The 19,668-nt window shown below is 36.6% G+C and overlaps 2 protein-coding genes across 2 annotated transcripts; both read right to left on the bottom strand.

The window, feature by feature from the left end:
* Nucleotides 1–298: 298 nt before the first annotated feature.
* On the bottom strand, nt 299–4,495 carry LOC118439347. The gene is made up of 3 exons (XM_035860595.1): nt 3,903–4,495; nt 1,813–2,172; nt 299–1,220 (listed from the first exon to the last, which is right to left on the bottom strand). Exons 1-3 carry the CDS (start codon nt 4,347–4,349, stop codon nt 1,077–1,079), a joined length of 951 nt encoding a protein of 316 aa, XP_035716488.1. The 5' UTR covers nt 4,350–4,495; the 3' UTR covers nt 299–1,076.
* Nucleotides 4,496–16,044: 11,549 nt separating this feature from the next.
* On the bottom strand, nt 16,045–19,573 carry LOC118439333. Its single transcript, XM_035860571.1, has 3 exons — nt 19,234–19,573; nt 17,102–17,224; nt 16,045–17,039 (listed from the first exon to the last, which is right to left on the bottom strand). The coding sequence occupies exons 1-3, from the start codon at nt 19,535–19,537 to the stop codon at nt 16,045–16,047; spliced, it is 1,422 nt and encodes a 473-aa protein (XP_035716464.1). The 5' UTR covers nt 19,538–19,573.
* Between the last annotated feature and the right edge of the window lie 95 nt (nt 19,574–19,668).

The following is a 19,668-nucleotide window of genomic DNA, read 5'->3' as shown; positions in this document are numbered from 1 at the left end:
AAAATTATACTTTTGAAATCTAATTAAAATTTAATTTAATTAACTTCAATTTCTTTTAAATTTCTACTTATTATTACACTAATAATTCTAACAATTCTGCTAATAATTTTCTTCAAACTAATTTTAAGTATTAACAATTTAATGAATTACAAACTAATTTAAGTATTTATTGTGGATGAGCAATTTAAACGGTTAACTAACTAATTAAATATTTAACGAATTGAACAGCTTTATGTACATATTTTAACCAAATGATATTGTTGCGTGGTATATATTTAATCAAGTTTGAGTGTTTTGGAATTCTAAATCTCCTTAAACTTTTTGTTCCCTACATAAATTTCAAATTTATTATCATGTTTATTACTTTGAGTTCATGCACATGTAATTTTCTACACTGTAAATATTGTGGTTACAAATTTATTACTGTATTTATTCAGCTCCACTGAATTGATAGTACATAGCTTGTTACCAAATGGTAATATGTATCCTTTCTTCCTGAAATTTTTTTCATCGGTGTTGGACATTCATTTACATAAATTCTTAAAATTGTGCGTATTTTGTCACCACATTATTTACAGTGTGCTAAATATCTAAATAGCTACATAGTAAATATGTAGATGATGAGTATGTTTCAAGTAAATATGCAGGTAATACGACATGGATAAGGGCAAATTTGTCTTTTCTGATAACACAGCAATTGCTGATACGCTACGTTGAGTGATAAAGTATGTAATAGAGAGCTTGCGTGGGTACACTCTTAAAAATAATGTTACCCTTTTGAGAATTAAATAAATGCACTCAAAATTGTATGTTAAGTAAAGTATACTAAATCCAGGGTCAAGTTTACTCTGGATTTAATATAGTTAACTTAATTTAGAATTCAGAGTGCATTTGTTTTTCAAAAAGGGTATATTATTTTTAAGAGTGTTGATGTGTTTTTCGATTTTTTGCATAACTCGTTTCTTTGGTTGTAAATATTGCGTCACGTTGTTATTTTAACAACCATCATCAACTTTCAAGTTTATAAGTTCACGAGAAACACGAAGCAGCGCAAGTCCCAACGTTGATAATTAATTCTAAATGGTCCACACGCCCTCTTGATATTGGTAGAGGCAGAACAAGGCTCCCACAAAAGTGGAAAGTAGGCCGAGCACGACGACATAAAAGTTTCCCACGGTTCCAATCCCGTATCCAAAATGGGGCTCCAAGAAGAGTTCGTACTGCGATAAAATGGCAATGATTGATTAAATAATCGAAAATTTGATACCACAAAGTGTAGGTCTCTGATTAGTGTGACATTACATTTTTATTATTAAGTAATACACGTATAACTTTGTAATTTGGGAAAGTTTACAAATTGTGGTGTATTTAAATGTCTCAAATGTTATTCATACTCATGAAAATAATTTGTACAGAGCTTAGAAATCAAGTATGGTCAGGCAGGTATTGATTTCTCGGTATTAAAACTGCTACTGCGTGGTATTAAAATTATACCGGTTCTTAAAAAATTGCCACCTATATGGTAAAACTTTCATGCCAAGCATGTCTACACTGTATCATTTATTAATACCAATTTAGCAGAGTCATACATGAATACCAGTTGGTGTTATTTTAATACTGGATTTCTAAGAGTGTACGCAATTTCATAAAGTTTAAAAATGGTGGTGTATAAGAATTCTTAAAATTCTACAAATTTAATACACCTTAAAATAATTTGCCATGTTTTGTTTACAAATCGCGTCCATAATTTGACACAAATTGGAAACTTAGCGTAAAACTAAAAAACTAAAATCTTACTACAAAAATTCATACCACGGTAACCGACGCGGCCAAAATGACCCCCTTGACGTCCACAGTGTCTCGAATAGCGGGTGAAAAGTGAACCGTCGGGCTGTCATTTTTCCCTTCACCGCGTCTTATCCAGCCCAACTCGGTAACACCGCCTTCCTCGTCGAAAGCCTGGATGACGAACTCGTCCAAATAAAATGCATTGAAGAATGAGCAGCAACACAGTTTTGTACAGCAGCCGACCGCCTTAAGTTTCCATTTCCGTTCCACGTCCGCCGATTTCGGGAACATCGTGATGGAAAAGTTCCTCTGGAATGAGCACAAGTCTCCTGGAGCGCCGTTCAGGGTGCCCAGAGTTATAGTGCCCATTCGTAAAGTGGTTACCTGGAAAGTTTGGAGGTTTTACATGTAAAATTTCAACGGATAATTTTTAAAGATTTTCTTAGAAATTTTAGGTAGCCCAAGTTTCTGGGGTTGAAAAAGTGGAACATTTCATTTTGGTGGTTACATGTCTGTATAATTAAGGGGTGAAAGCCCTTTATAAGATCGTTATGTCCGTCTGTCTGTCCGTCCGTCCGTCCGTCCGTCTGTCTGTCCGTAGCTCCGATAACTTTTGAACGAAAAGACATAGACACTTGAAATTTTGAACGTAAACTCCTAATGTCAATGGACAGGACGAGTTCGAAGATGGACACTGTGACATCGTCACCTGTGACGATGACGTCGTCACAGTGACGAAAAGTGACGAAAAAGTGTCACTTGTCAGTTTTGACATGTGACACATCATTTTTAACTATTTTTCAATGAGGAATTCGAAAATTCATGTCATTTTGTGTTTGGACGTCACCTGTGACGATGACATCGTCACAGTGACGAAAAGTGACGAAAAAGTGTCACTTGTCAGTTTTGACATGTGACACGTCATTTTTAACTATTTTTCAATGTCAAAGTCAATGGTGACCTCCATTTTGACCTCAGAGGTCATGTAAAGGTCATAGGACATATCTATTTCAATTTCAACTGAAATTTAACCCCGAATTCAATGGTGATCTCCATTTTGACCTCAGAGGTCATATAAAGGTCACATAAGGGTTATCAACTGTTAAATTTGACACAAATAAGACACAAAAGTCGAAAACACGTCAGAAGTGTCAATCTTAACAAATTTTCGAACAATTTGATATTCACATTGACGTATGACAGTCCTTTCACCCCTTGGTTACATGCGTTGTAACGGTTTATTTATTTATGTTTTTAGACTAAATTAAATTTTCAGAAATTTTTCAGCGTAGATTTAAATTGGACACACGAAAATATATATCTTCCAATTAGTTTTAACCATTATTTGTCAGCTCACGAATTTTACAAGGTTTATAAATTTACATGCAACTTCTCAATAAAATGAGTAACATTGTAGCCAAAGCATCTTTATATTGGGGGAACTCACATCGATATTTTTCGCCAAGTTGAGTATATCAACGGATCCATATAACTTGCGAAGTTTGCAAGATTTTACAGAAAACTTTTGCATGAAATGTATGGATTTTTTCGTAAATCTATGTACATAGTAATAGACAATGTGTTTGTTCAATAAAATTTTCTCCAAAAATTTGCGAGAAATTCGTTTGAATAAATTCGAATAAAAGTAGGATAACCAGACTGTTTTTAATCATAAACTGCGGATCTCCTGATTTATTAAGGTTTACAACTTTAATAAGTGATTTGCTGTAATAAATAAGATTTTGAGGTGAGTACGCCCGATATAAACATTCCAAAATTAGCTCGCAATAAAAATATTTCAAGAAAATGTCCTCAGATGCCGATGAAATTGCTTCAATTCCAAAATTAGGTTACAAGTCCTCCTGTTTTAAAAAAATATCGCATGTGCTGCGCTCTTAAAAATAATCTCGCCCTTTGGGAAAGTAAATGTCGTATGAATTTTAAATTAAGTAAACTGTACTAAATCCATAGTAACGTTAACTATGGATAAAGAATAAAATTTACTCGGGATTTAGCATAGTTTTGCTAAATTCCGAATTCAAACTACATTTACTTTTCAAAATGGCAAAGTCGTTTTTAAGAGTGTATACCACCCCCTTCTTCCCCTTTCTAACCTTTCCATCCCGTCCCGACTTCAAAATAATGCGGTCACACGGGTCGATAAAAATCAGCGAGGAATCTCCCCCCATTCCTGAGATGCGTTGCACCGTCACAACCACGTTACTCGGGGAGGACTCATCCCCACTATAAATTTGCAAGTATGCCCCCTCACTGGCACAATTTAGGTACAACTTTTCGCAAATGGTGAGCAATTTGAGGAGGTCGCCTTCCCCATCGGGCGGCGTGGCGGGGGGAAGAACGACATTTTTCAGGCACCTTTTACACCGACATTTAAACCCGGGTTGCGCCGGGGGGGCCGGGTCGGGTTCGGAGGAAGAATTGGTCCGATTCCAGGATACGATGAGGGGCGCAGGGGGCACGATTTGGGGGGTAATGGTGCGCCCATTCGGTTTCGCAGATATCCCAGAATCACTGCCGCCGGATTCCGGATCGTTATACATTTTTTACTAACTTTAAATAGGATTTTCGATATGAAATTATTTAATAGTAGTTAATTAATCTTTTAATTAAAGAAGAAGGAAGCGAAAATTGCGAATTTATTTTAGCAAAGCAGCAGCAGCGAAAAAACTAGTTGTTGTTGGGAAGAAAATCAATGCCCGAGTGAGTAAGTGAGTGAAAGTGTGGGAGAAAGTTATCTTGCTTAGAGATGCAAAGGTGGGGGCTGTGCGGGTAGGATGTCACAACTTTATGACAGATTTGTGCCATTTTTTTTGCGATACTTAATGGACAATTGGTTACGTAGTGTGATAAGATGGCTTATCGTTAATGAGTGAATTTTTTGCTTTTTGCGACGTTCTTTGTGTTGGGCCCCCCGCGGGGAAAGTGAGGAGACTGCATTGCACCATTGCATCCTGACTGACACAGTAGCTGAGCGTGCCAAGTTTTGTGGAAAGTTTGCCCGAGAGAAAGTCCTGTCTAAGCGGAAACTATGTTGTACCCGGATGTGTGTCGAGATGGGTTTGAGTTTGATTGACGATGGATTTTTTGCTGGTTTTCGCACGGGTGTCGTTTATCTAGTCTGATACTGATCTATGTGTTTGGCTAGTCGATCAATATTTGATTTTAGTGGTTGCAGAGGAACGTGACGGTAATAATTTTGTCTGGGTAGAAAAATGTGTAAATCAAGGTTGTCATCTATTGGACATTTAAGTGCATATCCACTTACATACCTTTCACGTAAATACATGGCTTGTTTTCGCTAAATTCACACATAAATGTTTTCCAGTTTGCATGGATGGAACATGCACGCATGCAATTTAGAATGACTAAAGTGATGTGTTTACACTCTTAATCATAATAATGTTATCATGTTAAAAGTAAATGTGCTCTGGATTCCACTTGTACTAAATCTAGACTGAAGTTTATTCTTCAAATGGGCAACCTTATTTTTACACTGTGCGTTTATGGATAGCAATCTACATAAGTATTCAATAACAGTTTTATGTTTAACTTAATTCATGCAGTAAATACAAATGTATGTTCTTGGAAATTTTATTATTTACAAAAGGTTTAAATTGCTTACTAAATAATTTGCTATAATAAATTTCAAAGAATTGGTAGTAACCAATTCATAAATAAGTTTGTATTTACCAGGCTTACAGAGTGTTACAATGCCACTCTGCTTATAAAATATCAGTCACTAAATATATGTGCATATGTATAGCTAGCCATAATTCTCACCTTGATATGCATTTAGATTTATCATTGTGTTAAGCACATGCATACTGAATTAGCAACATGGAATATTCGTATTTGCGTAAATATGTACATGTTTGGATCTAGAATATTTTCGATACCCAAGCCAAAAACAATTTGCGGATATTTGCATTTTCAACATATATTTCAAACCCACAAAATAAATAGGGAGCCTGTAGTTAACACCAACGGATATAACCTTACCTTAATTATTTAGGCAAGAACAGGGTCAACCATTATGCAAATATGTTTGCATACGTATCGGAAACTCGTCACTGTATTTCTTACCAATTCAATTTAGCTAAATATACAGCCTCAGAAAGTGATACTTCACAATACATTATTTCACAATCCTAACTATGAGATCGCATGGTCACATTCTCACAGCAATTTTTTGGAAACTTTCGAATTTTTTGCCAAAGCGATATTCCTTCAAACAAACCAGATCGGACTGGTCACATCGTAATTTAGTTTTTTGAATCGTTTTGTTTTTCAGTTTTTATCAAATCGTGGAGGAGATTAGAAAGTCTGTCAACGCACAATTTTTCGAGACAATTTATACGAAGCTTTTTTTCACAACGACCGGACCTTGTTTTTGCAGATGTTTTAAAGAAACGTGAATAATTACCCTAGGTTTTTGCGTTTCAATGTTTACAAGTATTCTGTTCATCTTAAAAAAAACAAAAGAAATTCAGAAATTCATATTAGTTTTATGTAATTGGACAGTATTAAGTTATTTGTTAAAACTGCATCTTGATTTTTGAAATGATTTTCAAATTTGGCTTAAACTTGATAAACTATCATGTCCAGTATCAATCTCTATTAGGCACCAATCTCCTTAATTACGACGAGAAAAGAGGCAACTTCGCAAAATTATCTATCAACTCAAAACTTGGAATCGCTGTTGGAGCCGGATTTATAGTGGTTGTTACTGGATTTTACACTTTGGGTACCACAGCGGAAACCAGGGTTGATGCAATTACCATACTTTTCTTCACGGTCGCTATGGCAACCGCGTTGGTCGCGTTAATACCTTTTCTACGTGGGACGGAAAAATACGCTTCATTGCTTAACATGTTGATTCAATTTGAACAAAGTTCGGGAGACATTTTTCCAGGTGTGTTAATAAATAAGCATATTTATTTCGAATAAAATCAGGGATTTTATTAATTTATGAAACTTTAATAAGCGTCCTCACGGCAACGTCTCTTAAACATTTAGTTTACCTAAACTTTCCGATGTTCGAGTGCAATAATTCAGTGTCTCGTTGTTTAAAAAAAATATTTTGCAAAATCTCCCAAATTTCACAAAACCTGGTAAGCTATGCCGTCGTGATTAGTCCAGTATATGTACACACGCTGTTAGAAACCTGGTACGTAAGTATTGATTTCTCTGCATTAAGATTACCACCACTTCGTATTAAAATTATACCGATCCATAAAAGTTTATTACGTATATGGTGAACCTAAATATACTACATAGCTATTACTAAACAGAATTACTTATCAATACCGCTTTGGTACAAGTCATGTACACATCTGGCGCATGGCATTATTAAATCCTTTGGGCCGTCGATAAATTACGTAAGGCTAAAGGGGGAGCGGAAGGGTCTAGGCCTCCAGTGAAATCGAGCCTATGTTTCACATGTTAAAGAGGGAGGGTGAATCCAGAAAGGCGGGATTTTTACGTAATTTATGGGGGGCCCTTACATTTCTAAGACTCCATGAATTCTATTATATATTATTAATCTAATTATTCACAGATTCCTGCATGCGAAGGTCCATCCTCGGATTACGATTTTGCCACATTTCGACCCTAAGTTTCTCAATTATAGCTCCAAATTGTGTCAACCTTATCACAATATGTATTCCAACCATGCCACCATTTCTTGGCTCACTTATCAGCCAACACTTATCTGCCCAAGGATACCTTCGCAACATTGTTTTACACATGTTGGTCTGGTCGGTACAAACCTGGGGAATCATTGTACTATCATCATTGACAGTTTTCTTGCTCGGGAACATATTTCTGGGAACGATACTCTGCTTGACGGCATATTTGGACGGCCTGTTGAGGTGATTTGAATTCAATTATTTCAAAATTTATGGTGCGAATTAGAGGTGAGTCGGGTCACGGGTCAACCCGGTTAAACCCGACCGGCGCTAAACCCGATCGGGTTCGGGTTAGTCTATGAAGAAATTCGCCGGGTCTGGCTGATCAGGTTCAGAAATTAGACGTGTCGGGTCAAAATACTGACCCGACTCACCTCTTCCCGAATACATTATAACACCATTTTTACTGAAATTCCATTTTAGTGAACCTCCAGAAGTAGAAAAAATTCCCACTATAATCAAAGCGTTCCGAGCACTAGAAGTTTTGACGTCTCAAATAAATCTGTGTTTCGCCTCAATCGTTTTACCCGCCGTGTTGTATTTCCTCACGGGCGTAAACGTTTTCGGGGCCAGCTTGACGTTGTCTCCAACTCCTGACGGTGTCACGCATCTTCTGGACTTTCTCAGCATATTTATGACAATCGAGGCAACAATTGCCATCCTCGGCGTGGGAACGCTCGCCGGACTCGTGAATAAAAGATCGATCCAATGCATCAATAAAATGAAAAGGATGTCGCTGGAGTTCAAGGAGGAACAAATTTGGAGGAAAACAGCTATCGCGTTGGCCCCTTTGAAAATTAAGTTTGCCAGCAATTTCATCCAAATTTCAACGCCATTGGTGATAATTAGTTTTTGTGCGAAGACGACGATGCGATTATTGTGTATTAATTGAGTTCGTATTTAATGGTTTGGAGCATATGATCTACACTCTTATAAATGCAGGATCAAAATAATACCAAGCGGTAGTCATACACGATTGACTCAGATATTGAGAGTAAAACTGTATAGTATAGTAATACTTTGTTGTTAAAGTTTTGCCATATCGGTAACAGATTCTGTTGACCGGTATAATTTTAATATGTACCGAGGGGAAGCAACTTTAATACCGAGAAATCAATACCTGCCTGAATATTCCAGATTTCTAACAGTGTAAATATGCAAACCAACAAAACAGGAACCATGAACTTTAAACCTCCATGTGTAACCTTACCTTATTTACATAAAGTAGATAAATAGGCATAGTTACCGACAGTGCTGACTATTATTTGCTTAAATACCAAAATTCGCCTTAGCTATTCCCTTCAATTTAATTTTATACTTGGCAGAAAGTAATAGTCCATACGATTCTATTATCCTCCCTAGATCACAAGGTTGCATGGTCACGTCGCAAATTCTTTTTTTTGAATCGTTTATAAATTTTGCAAAATCGTGGAATAAATGGCAAAACAGCTTATATGAATTTTCTTCGACAACTTTTGCAACTTACAGACTTCGTTTTCCCAGAAATCCTTAAGACTCCACACAGAAATTTTACACACGAAATGAAAATTTCAAGCTGTTCAGTTACAATTATTGAGTTTGAATTTAATATTGGTTCTTAGATTTGAGACCAACAAGTTGCTAACTTTTTTTTGCCAAAATCAGCTTCTTAATTTTCAAAAAATGCTTTTCAAATTTGGCTTAAACTTGATAAATCTTCATCTCCAGTATCAATCACGATTGGGCATCAATCTGCTCAAGTACGACTCAAAACTTGGGAAATTCGCGAAATTATCTTACTCCAAATTTGCTACATATCCCTGTTGGAACTGGATTTTCAATAGTTGTCACTGGATTTTACACTTTGGCAACAAAACCAGTTACAAGGGTGGAGGCGATTAACATACTTTTCTTCACGGTCGCCATGGCAACCGCGTTGGTCGCAGTGACACCACTTCTACGTCGGACGGAAAAATATGCCTCCTTGCTAAACATGCTGATCCGATTTGAGCAAAGCCCTGGATATATTTTATCGGGTGGGGTAACAGATTTTATGAAATTCTAATTGGCGTACTCATATCAAAATATTTAGCAAAAGTTTTCGAAATAAAAACATTTTTTTAAACTGCTTTTACCACTTTGTTGCATGCTTTTTTAGAGTTAATTTATTATTTATTTAATTATTCACAGATTCATACATGCGAAGGTCGATCGTCGGATTAAGAGCTTGCCACGTTTCAACCATCATTTTCACAATTGTAGCACCAAATTGTGCCAACCTTGTCGCAATGTGTATTCCAAATATGCCGCCGTTTCTTGGATCACTTATCGACCGACACTTATCAACTAAAAGATACTTTAGCAACTTGGTGCTGCATACGTTAGTCTGGTCAATACAATCCTGGGGAATCATTGTATTGTCATCATTGACAGTTTTCTTGCTGGGGAACATATTTGTGGGAACGGTACTCTGTCTGACGGCATACCTGGACTGCTTGTTAAGGTGATTTGAATGGTTTCCATGTGGTGTTAACCATTGTCCAAAACAAATGTCTGTTTTAACCAGTTTAGAACACCGAATTTTGAACGACCAAAATGTGACAAGTTCTTAATTATTACGTAGATAGATAAATAGTCCTTTTGTGTATATATATCTATGTACGTAACCTCCTGTTAATTTTAAGCATTTCGTGGTGTAAAATGGCAAATTTAGACAATGTCTCAAAGAAAGCATAGTTTACTCAAAACGGTTACCAAATTGCGCGATATTGCACACCAAAATGTTTAAAATTAATAAAGTAGTTATAGCATTTTTCCTCGTTTCCTATATTACGCATTTTGGATATTTTTGGTTCGGTTTCGAGTAAAAAAAACATTTTAAACGTCCAAAACTAAACACTATTAATTTGATTTCAAACAGTAAAACATTTACGGTGCGAATAACTACATACTATTTTTGCAAATATTTCATAGGAACATGCCTTCTGGTGAGTCTCCACAAGTGAGAAAAATCCTGGATACCTTCAAAACTTTCCGAGAACTGGGAATATTGACATCTCAAACAAATCAATGTTTCCGATCGATCGTGCTACCTGCTGTGTTATGTTTTTTGGCGGCAGTAAATATTTTCGGCACAAGTTTAGCACTGTCTCCAAATCCTGAACGTGTCTCTTATCTTATGAACTTTCTGACTGAATTTATGACGCTCGAAGCAATAATTGCAATCCTCGGTTTGGGAACGCTTGCCGGACTCGTGAATAAAAGGTCGATCCAATGCATCAATAAAATTAAAAGGATGTCGTTACAGTCGTAGGAAAGAATTTGGAGGAAAATTGCGAAATCCTTGGCCCCTCTGAAAATTAAGTTTGCCAGCAATTTCATCCAAATTTCGACACCGTTAGTGATCTCGAGTTTTTGTGCAAAGACGACGATGCGATTGTTATGTATTCATTGAATATATGTATATATATATATTTATTTATTGGTTTGGTAGTAAATATTTCTGTACATACATATGCATATCTTGGAAAAATGAAAGAATGATATTGCACAAATTATGTACCCTTTTCTTTGTTTAATACGTATGTAAGAATTAAATTACTCAATTTATAGTTGCAGAATTAAGCCAATGGATTAAATAAAATTGTACCGATACACTTTATTTAATATTTAAATTTTTGTAACAGATTTTAATAGACTTCCCTAATCGCACTATCCAACGAGTAGGTTCACGTAAGCTTTCGTATGTTCACAACTGCGTAAAGTTACAAAACTTTAAGAATATAAAACCATGTTTTGGTTCGTAACCTGAATTTTGAAAGGCATCGATGTAAGTACATACATACTCGGACCATAAGTTCCCGTACAAGCGCTTTTGGTGTTAAATTACAAAGTATTAAAGCTATTTATTAGAAATTTTTGTGGATGGACACGGCACTAATATTGTTTAGAAATCATAACTCCTTTTTCAAGATTTCATCCACGGGCTTGTACGCAAGACATAACTCATGACGCCCAATGCTAGCTCGCGGCACGCGTCGTTTCCATGAAAGAAGTATTTCAGACTTTTCACCGTTGGGGAAAAATTTAATGGAACGAAATGGTCAGATATTTTCTCTACGGATGCCTGACATTCCATTAAGTATGCAGAACTTATCGCCCTGGATCTGACAGCAGCAAGTTGCCTGGAAAACGTAAATCTCTGTTGTTTGCTGCAAATGGTACAAGTTCGACCCAATACTTATTTTCAGAGTATCTACAAGCTAATAGTTAATTCCCTGGACCATGAACTCTTCGAAAACTAACATTGGACTTTCATCCATACAATAAGCGAGACGTGGTAACACTGAAATACACGGTTTGCGTTGGTGATAACGTGAAAAGTGTGCATCAAGACAATTTCTACAAGTTTTATAAAAAACCTAGCGCACTTCCAGATCAAACAATGTTGCTTCGTCCGTTGTGGTAAATGCGGTACAATTTCGATCTAAGTATTGTTGGAAATTGGAATTATGTAATCTGATTTTTTAAGGTCGACTTGGGCTCAATACAAAACGAGTGTGAATCAATCAATCGTGCTGGATTATGCGAATCAAATAATGAAACTCTGATGGTAAGCATGGTGCAAAAATTGTCCAAAAATGGCTTCATACGATTTTTTCTGACTTTATTTCATCCCAAGAATGGTCCTCAGCATCTGCAGACCTTAGTCCCCTAAATTATGACTGGTGGTAAAAATTTGTGATACAAGTATGTACTAAATCTCACACAAGTGTGGAAGGCCTGATGTCACACTTGCTGAAGATCTGGTCGCTTTTCCCATGAAAACGGCGCGTGCCGCGAGCGAGCGGTGATCGTCACGAGTTATGTCCTGCATACAAGCCCGTGGACGAGATCTTGCAAACCAAGTTATGATTTCTAAACAATATTAGTGTTTTGTTCATGCATAAAAATTCCTATCAAATAGCTCTAATATTTTGTGATTTATCACCAAAAACGCTTGTATGTGGACTTATGGTCCGAGTATTTACATACATTTTATTATTAAATTTGCATGCATACATGTATGTACGCAGCAAATAAAGTTTCCTCTCTATGCACTATGCGTCATATAATATTTCTCCTCATCAGAAAACTTAAGTCCTGATCTGCCTTCAATTACCTCAATCAAACTCTCATCAATAGATCCGTTTGCATTACACCAAGATTTACGGATAGGAATATAAACTTTATCCCAATATGGCAATTCCATGCTATCTGGTGAAAATGAGATTCCACGGACATAATTCTCTATACAATTAATAAATTTTTCTATATTTTCATCCGTAAAAAATATGTACGCAATTGGATCCAACAATATACATTTTTTCAAGTTGAAATCATTATTTGCATTTTTATCAAATATTTTGATCATATAATTAACCGAGACTAATCTTTCTCTACTTGGATTGAATTCATTGGAAAGATCTTTGCTGGTAATATCTATACTGGTAATATCTTCACTACTTGCATCGTAGTGAAACAACCATTTGATATCTCTAAATTCACCCTCAGTCTCTAACATTCTACGAAGAACTGAAAATATCGAAACAAATGGTTCCAAACCATGCGTGTAAAGTAGTGATACACGGAAATTAACTATTTTTAGTATGGGTTTTACATGCAGATCAGAAAGGGTTACAGTGCTTACCAGAAAATCGATCAAGTACGAAAAGCTGACACCCCCTAGTTTTCGCGGATCAGAAGCCCTCGCATCAAAAACAAGGAATTGCAGGTAATCTAACCGTCTCTCGTTATCTTTAAACTTTGGAAAATTAGTATAACTTAAGCCCTCTGCTAATCTCGCTTTTAACATGTCACTTAAAAACATAAATGGCATAACCTCGTAAATTTTATCTGAGTGCTTTAAAAATATATCCGTAACTAGTCTGGAATCTTCTTCAAAAGAATTATTTGCATGGGAAGAAAGACGATTTATTACATCGGCGAGGAATTTTGCTACGTAAAATTCGGCAAACGTGCGATGAATGAATTGAAGATTGTGTGCTTCCTTATCTTCGTATACAAGCCCTACTCGTATAATATCGTCGATATCGGACTGATCCGGACATAGTAATTTGTTCCCACAAGCTCGAATAATTAATGAGTCGTAATTTTCCCCAAAATTAATTACCTCACCAGCAATTTTATACATACGTTCGTCCAAATTCCTTGACACGTGTCTATCTATTATGGATGCATTTGATAGAAAATTTTTATGTAGGAGATAAATATTGTATTTCCGATCGATAAATTTTTGATAAATATAACTCAGAGATATTTTTCCCTTTAAGTCTTCAATCCCCCCTCTTTCTCCTGCACTGGCGACATATTCTGTTACGTTGGGGAGAAATATTTCGGACAAAATTCTCAACTGCAGGGGAACCCCGAGAAACCTTTCTCTGCCCTTAACAAGATGCGTGTGTGCTTGAAAGATTACCTGAGTCGCAAATTCTGTTAATAGTGTAAGGTCCGAGTATAAATTATCTTCGTTTCTACACCTTATCGCAGGGGACCACAGATTTACAAGAAACTGAATTTTGTCATTCTTTTCAATAGATTCGTCTTCTTCCAGTGGAACAAATGTGTGCGCCAGGACGCATAAAGTGCTCTGCAACATATTTGCGTCGTGTGGACGGGTCGTGATAATTATTCTAATTTTTGTCCGTAATCGAATCTGAAGGAGCACATTTTTCCAAAGTTCCTTATTTTCCTGCGTCATTTCGTCGAATCCATCCGCTATAATTGTAACTGCATTCCCCCCAGAAATGATATTACGCAAGAGAAATTTCGAAAATTCATTAAATTTTTGATTGGCAGAAATGCAATGGACAAAACTGGATATGAAGTTATCCCCATTTAGCTCTATGCAGCCTATATTTTGCAAAGTTTTGAGTTCGATAAGAATTAAGAAGTGGATATGGCTCGTGCCTATGTTTTGTTGTAAAATTTTGTTTGCCAGCTTGACCACCGTTGTTGACTTGCCCATCCCGGGTTCATCGGATAAAATTATGAATCGATTTTCCTCAAATGACAATTCGTCTTCAGGGATTTCAACGTTTGGAAAGAACAATTCGTCTGCGTCACTATAGTCGGAGAGAGCTACGTAACCATTTTCATGTGGTATGAAACGCAAGGATTTGCATTGGTACAGGTTCGAGTAGAGTGACTCGTAAGAGGAAATAGTCATATTGAGTCGGTCATTCTCGTCCATTTCTACCTTAAAGTCGTGCCCCACATAGCACTCGATGTGCATTTCAAATTTCGAATAATTACACTCTGCCTCTAAGTCAAAACCTGGCTTATTAATTTTCCTTATTGCGTAAAAATTTGGAACGTACTGCAAAAGCTGGGTGAATGGTTGCGAAATATTGGCGTCGTCACTGCAACGAATAAGGTCAACCAAACTGTCTTTTTCATTCGAGCAACTATTCTGAAATTCGACAACAGAGTCGATTACTGCCCTCGGTAGAATAAATATCCTTATTTGTGCTTGGGAAAGTGGCTCAATGACTCTTTGCTGAATTAAATAATCCTCCTTGTTGCACTCAAATACAACAATGGTTTCGTATTTTGCTACTTTTCTAGAGTAATATGCCAATAACTCGTCGCGATTCATGGTGCGAGCAATGTCAAAATATGTGCTTTTCAGGTCGAATACAGTTTTTGGAGTGTGACCCATTTCCTGGCTGCCTTCCAGAATGGATAAGATGGAGGATGGAGATGAGTCTAAGAATTCTTTGAGCTCTTGTATCTTCTCAGGTATGACATCTCTTAACAAGTGTTGTTGTCCTTGCAAAGTAATTTTTTTTGTCATAATGCATGACAACAACTCATCATCAATATCAAAATCATGGAGTACGAAAGAACGAGGGATTGCGCTTTTATTTTCATTTTGTGCAGGCTCGTCAGAATTGGGCATAAATGTCTGTTTGATGTCGGTGCAATGTTTTAGCCAGACGTACTTAATTGAAGGATTAAACGAGAATTTCGTAATTTGATCATCCGACACCTTCCCTTCAATGCAGTAAATTATGATTAAGGTAATTGCATTCAATTTTATGTCAAGTTCTCCTCGATATATGGAATTTTTCGGGTCATATTTCAAAATTATTGCCGTATTGAGTGATAAATTTGATCCATTACGTTTCAAAAATATGAACTTGAGCAATGTCAAAGTTAATATGTCTTTACTTGCTGATATCAAGATTGTGAGTGGATTTTTATTTGCGCCATAGATTTCAAGGGGGTCAGTTCCACTAAATTTTACGTTGGAGAACCTGGCAAGCATTTCATCACAGAATAACTCACTCTGAAGTAAGACAGAGGTAAAATTATAATCTGGCAGATTATCAATTTCTAACAATAATTCGTTATGGAGATTAAATGAGTACCAATTTTTAAGCAGGTAATACTTGTTCTTAGATTCAAAACTCATCCTCCCATTTTGAGTTGCAAATTTGAAGTCATTTTTCAAAAAATGTTTCAGTTCTGGACTACTAATATTAATTATGTTATCCATCTTATCATGTCAGATGTACTCCTTCCATAATCTAATTCGTTCAAATTGTTCAATAATTCTTTTCTCAATCTCACTAAAGCGAGTCATTGACAAGCTAAGTTGGCCATTTTGCAAGGGTACAGTTTTGCAATATTTTTCTGCACTTGAAACCCACTCGATGAGTTCTCTCCTAGCATTGGAATCGCGTAAAGAAGATAAACCTTTGATAAGAATTTTTCTTCGTCGTCCTAGTGCCTTATCTAGTTTAGTGTTCCATCCTGAAAAGACTACCATGGGCCAGTTTACTACTCGTAAATATGATACATCCGAATTTAGACTGCGGTCAAACTTCGCTACTGAGTCACCAATGAGTAAAGCAGACAACCAATTTTTAACTATGTGTACCGGTTGTTTTAGCAGAGATGTCACAGATCGGGGAAACTGGTTCCCTGGATTTAAAATCTGTATGAATACATCAATACTATGAAACCTTCTAGTGTGACCGATAGTGGAAAACGCTAAACTCTTGAGAGGTTTAAGTGATGCGCAAATTTGCTCCGAGCTAATTTGCACCATATCTCCAAACGGAGGATTGATTACGTTAACAAGGTTTGGATAAATGACGTAATTGCAAATGTCTAAGGAAATAGTGTGCAAATCGTGATTTTTTCGAATCTCGGGAAGTGAATTGATATAGTTTAGTATCAGCTGGGCACCAGGACTGTCGAATACGACACAGTGAGCATGGCATCGGTCGTCCTTGACCCTCTTAAATTGTGTGGCGCAGTGACTGAATTCTACATACTTTAGAGCGAAAGTTGCAATTTGGGCTAACCAACCACCAAGGGAGTGTCCAGTGAGGATGAGATGAACGGGATCCGTGTCAATTGACAGCGTGACAATTTTTTCGACAATTTCCCTGAAGTTTAGAGCGAACGTGCAGGCAGAGTTTATCTGTGGTGTTTTCTGGTTATTGACGATGCCCTGGAGGTCGGCTTCAACGTCTCCTTTTTCGAATTCTGTGCCTAAATTTGTATAAGAATTTTGAGTTGAACATCTAATTTGTGGAAATGTCACTCACATTTACCTCTAAATGCTATCATAAGCTGCCGATGTCTCAACTCGGAGAGACTACCTTCACGAAAGAAGATTGATGCGTGGAAAGATTCATTTTCTGCATGGCAGATAATCTCGTATTCCGATAGATTTACTGCAAGTGAGAAAACAAAACTATATATTACACGTTGATATATACATATACATATGTACATACTTATGTACATGCATCATGTATGATACATGCACACTAAATCATCTCAATTATACCGTGTCCCAGGGAAAGTTAGACAATGATCCATGACCTGTGTAGTTCGACCTGGTTAAAATATTTTTATAAGTCTTCGGTGCAGGGTAGGTGGTAATCATACCAACCAGTTTTGGTCACTGAGGATTTTTCTTATTCCATTCCTTACCACCAATACGAATTTTCGCAACAACCCACGAATTTGTGATTCTCACTAGTTTGCTAAATGTACTGGCTGATTTTTCGCCATTCGCGTTTGAATTCTTCCAGCTTTTTCTCATTGGCCTTAAGGTTAGAGTATCTTGTTTCGTAAAAGGTATAAATTTTTTTGATTCGTTGCAATTAAGGGGCATTTGAAGCGTTGTCTTTTTAGAGGACAAAATCGACTCGTTCAGCCCGAAAGTACGCGGTTAAAATTTTAGCGAAATGGAAGGTTGCGCGGTCCGGCCAAAATCAAATTTCGTGCAGATTATGAAGTTTCCTTATCCAGAGCTGTGACACTTTCAAAAATTCATTTTTATTAGCTTTTGTATTTCTGGTAAATTTTCAAATATAAGGTGGCGAAATGTTGCCAAAACCGTCCGGCCCCAGGCAAACGAGGAATTTAATAAGGAATTTGGTTTTCACTTTAAACTCACGTTGATATTCCACATCAGGGGAGTTGGGGGAGTGAAAAAATTTCAATTCCGGTGTCTCTGATAGATCAACTTTGCCGTAGTTTTCATCATAAATATCGATAATTTTTAATGACATTTATCGACGCTCTTTTTTATAAATTTTTTGCACTCTCCTTTTTTAGTCATTAACGTACTTTGGGAAACTTGATTTATGTTTTTTCGTAATCCTCAGTTTATGAACTTCAATGTTGTCGAACAAGTACTTTGAAATTGGCAGTACCCGAGTAGCGCCACGAATTTACGTGGAAGGAGTAGTGCTGAAAAGTGTTTTTACGTTTTTCGAGTTTCGATAGATGGCTATGAACAGAGGTGGCCTGGAAATTTCTAAAAAGTGCACTTTTTGGCATCCTCATACTTCGAAATATAAAGGTAGATTACCGTTTTGTGACACCTTTCCGCGTTGAAGTACTGCCACGTCATTTTCAAGTCACGTCAAGCGACAATTTTGTACTTGTGAAAAACTCGATTCGCGAGGTTTTCACTTTGACCCCGATTTCTATTGAATTTCATCATTTTAATAAAAAATGCGTTACACCTGCTGGAAGCCCTTGAAATTGCGTTTCAAAAAACTAAGATAGCTAAGCAACAATATCCACTAATTGCTCAGCAAACTATATAATACAACTGTCTAACAAAACCTGGGACATGCCTTATGTTAAAGAAGATTGACAAATTTCGATTTTTACTTAATAATTAATAGACAAAAACTGTACCGTATACGAAATAAATAGCACTCAAAGTGAATTAATGCATCGCAGAATTATTGCCGTAGCTTGATAATTTCCTGTTAGATAGTGCTTGGTTTAGTGGTTATAAAATGATATCATGAATAGGGACCGTGCAACATGAATGCGTTCGATTTGAAAAGAAAGAAGAACTTTATTCACACAGCTAAATTGTAACTTGTGGAATATTGATGCGAATTGATTGAGTTAAACTTGTACACCGAAAATGTTTGCCTTCGTCTTCATGTAAGGTCCCTTACAGTAGGGGACCTTACATGAATATTGGCCTTACTGTTTCTGTCCTGGTATGCAACTAACTTTGTTGATTCCATTTTGTACCATGCATGTACATATATGTACATATGCATGTATTTTGCTATAACTGCTACATATAAACATAATTTTGAAACATCTACACATGTACATGTTCTGAGAAAATTGAATTTTAATGTGAGGTAAAAAATCGCAGCATTAAATATGTAAATTACATATTGTAACTGAAGGTAAAGCTTACATTTCAACTCCTCCTTGGCATCCTCATAGCTGGAGTACGCGATTTTAGCCAATATTGATAGCTCCCCGATTGATGGATAAGGCTCCAATTGCAGTTTCTTGCTTAGCTCTAAGTCCTTCGTGGAGAAAGTTGGGTCAGGCGGATGCAAAAATTGGTCTAGAATGGTGTCCCAGTTGGGAGGATAGATTGCTAAGTTTTCATCGCGCTCGAATTTTACTTCCATTTCGATAAATTGAAGTATGCATGTAATTTGCTGGGCTGGATTAACCAGCTCGACGGCGGAGTGAAAATTCGTCGGAGTCATGAAATGACGACCATGCTATATTTATTTGTGTACTTATCAGCTTCATTTACACTTACAGGAAGTCAACTTCCTTAATATTACGTAGAACTTTATATGTAGGAATATGTAACTATGTATGATAACCATGCACA

The sequence above is a fragment of the Folsomia candida genome, unplaced genomic scaffold, assembly GCF_002217175.1.
Source record: "Folsomia candida strain VU population unplaced genomic scaffold, ASM221717v1 Fcan01_Sc034, whole genome shotgun sequence".
NCBI classification, from domain to species: domain Eukaryota; kingdom Metazoa; phylum Arthropoda; class Collembola; order Entomobryomorpha; family Isotomidae; genus Folsomia; species Folsomia candida.
This window is presented reverse-complemented; position numbering and strand designations above follow the sequence as displayed.

Bases quoted from the DNA above. Each gene is read 5' to 3' on its own strand.
- LOC118439347 (XM_035860595.1), bottom strand. From the start codon at position 4,349: ATGTATAACGATCCGGAATCCGGCGGCAGTGATTCTGGGATATCTGCG. The intron at 2,173-3,902 runs GTTAGAAAGGGG...CAAACTTTCCAG, and splicing joins AGTCGGGACGGGATGGAAAG to GTAACCACTTTACGAATGGG. The intron at 1,221-1,812 runs GTATGAATTTTT...ATTTTATCGCAG, and splicing joins TGGCCGCGTCGGTTACCGTG to TACGAACTCTTCTTGGAGCC.
- LOC118439333 (XM_035860571.1), bottom strand. From the start codon at position 19,537: ATGACTCCGACGAATTTTCACTCCGCCGTCGAGCTGGTTAATCCAGCC. The intron at 17,225-19,233 runs GTAAGCTTTACC...TCTCACTTGCAG, and splicing joins TGCCAAGGAGGAGTTGAAAT to TAAATCTATCGGAATACGAG. The intron at 17,040-17,101 runs GTAAATGTGAGT...ATACAAATTTAG, and splicing joins GCTTATGATAGCATTTAGAG to GCACAGAATTCGAAAAAGGA.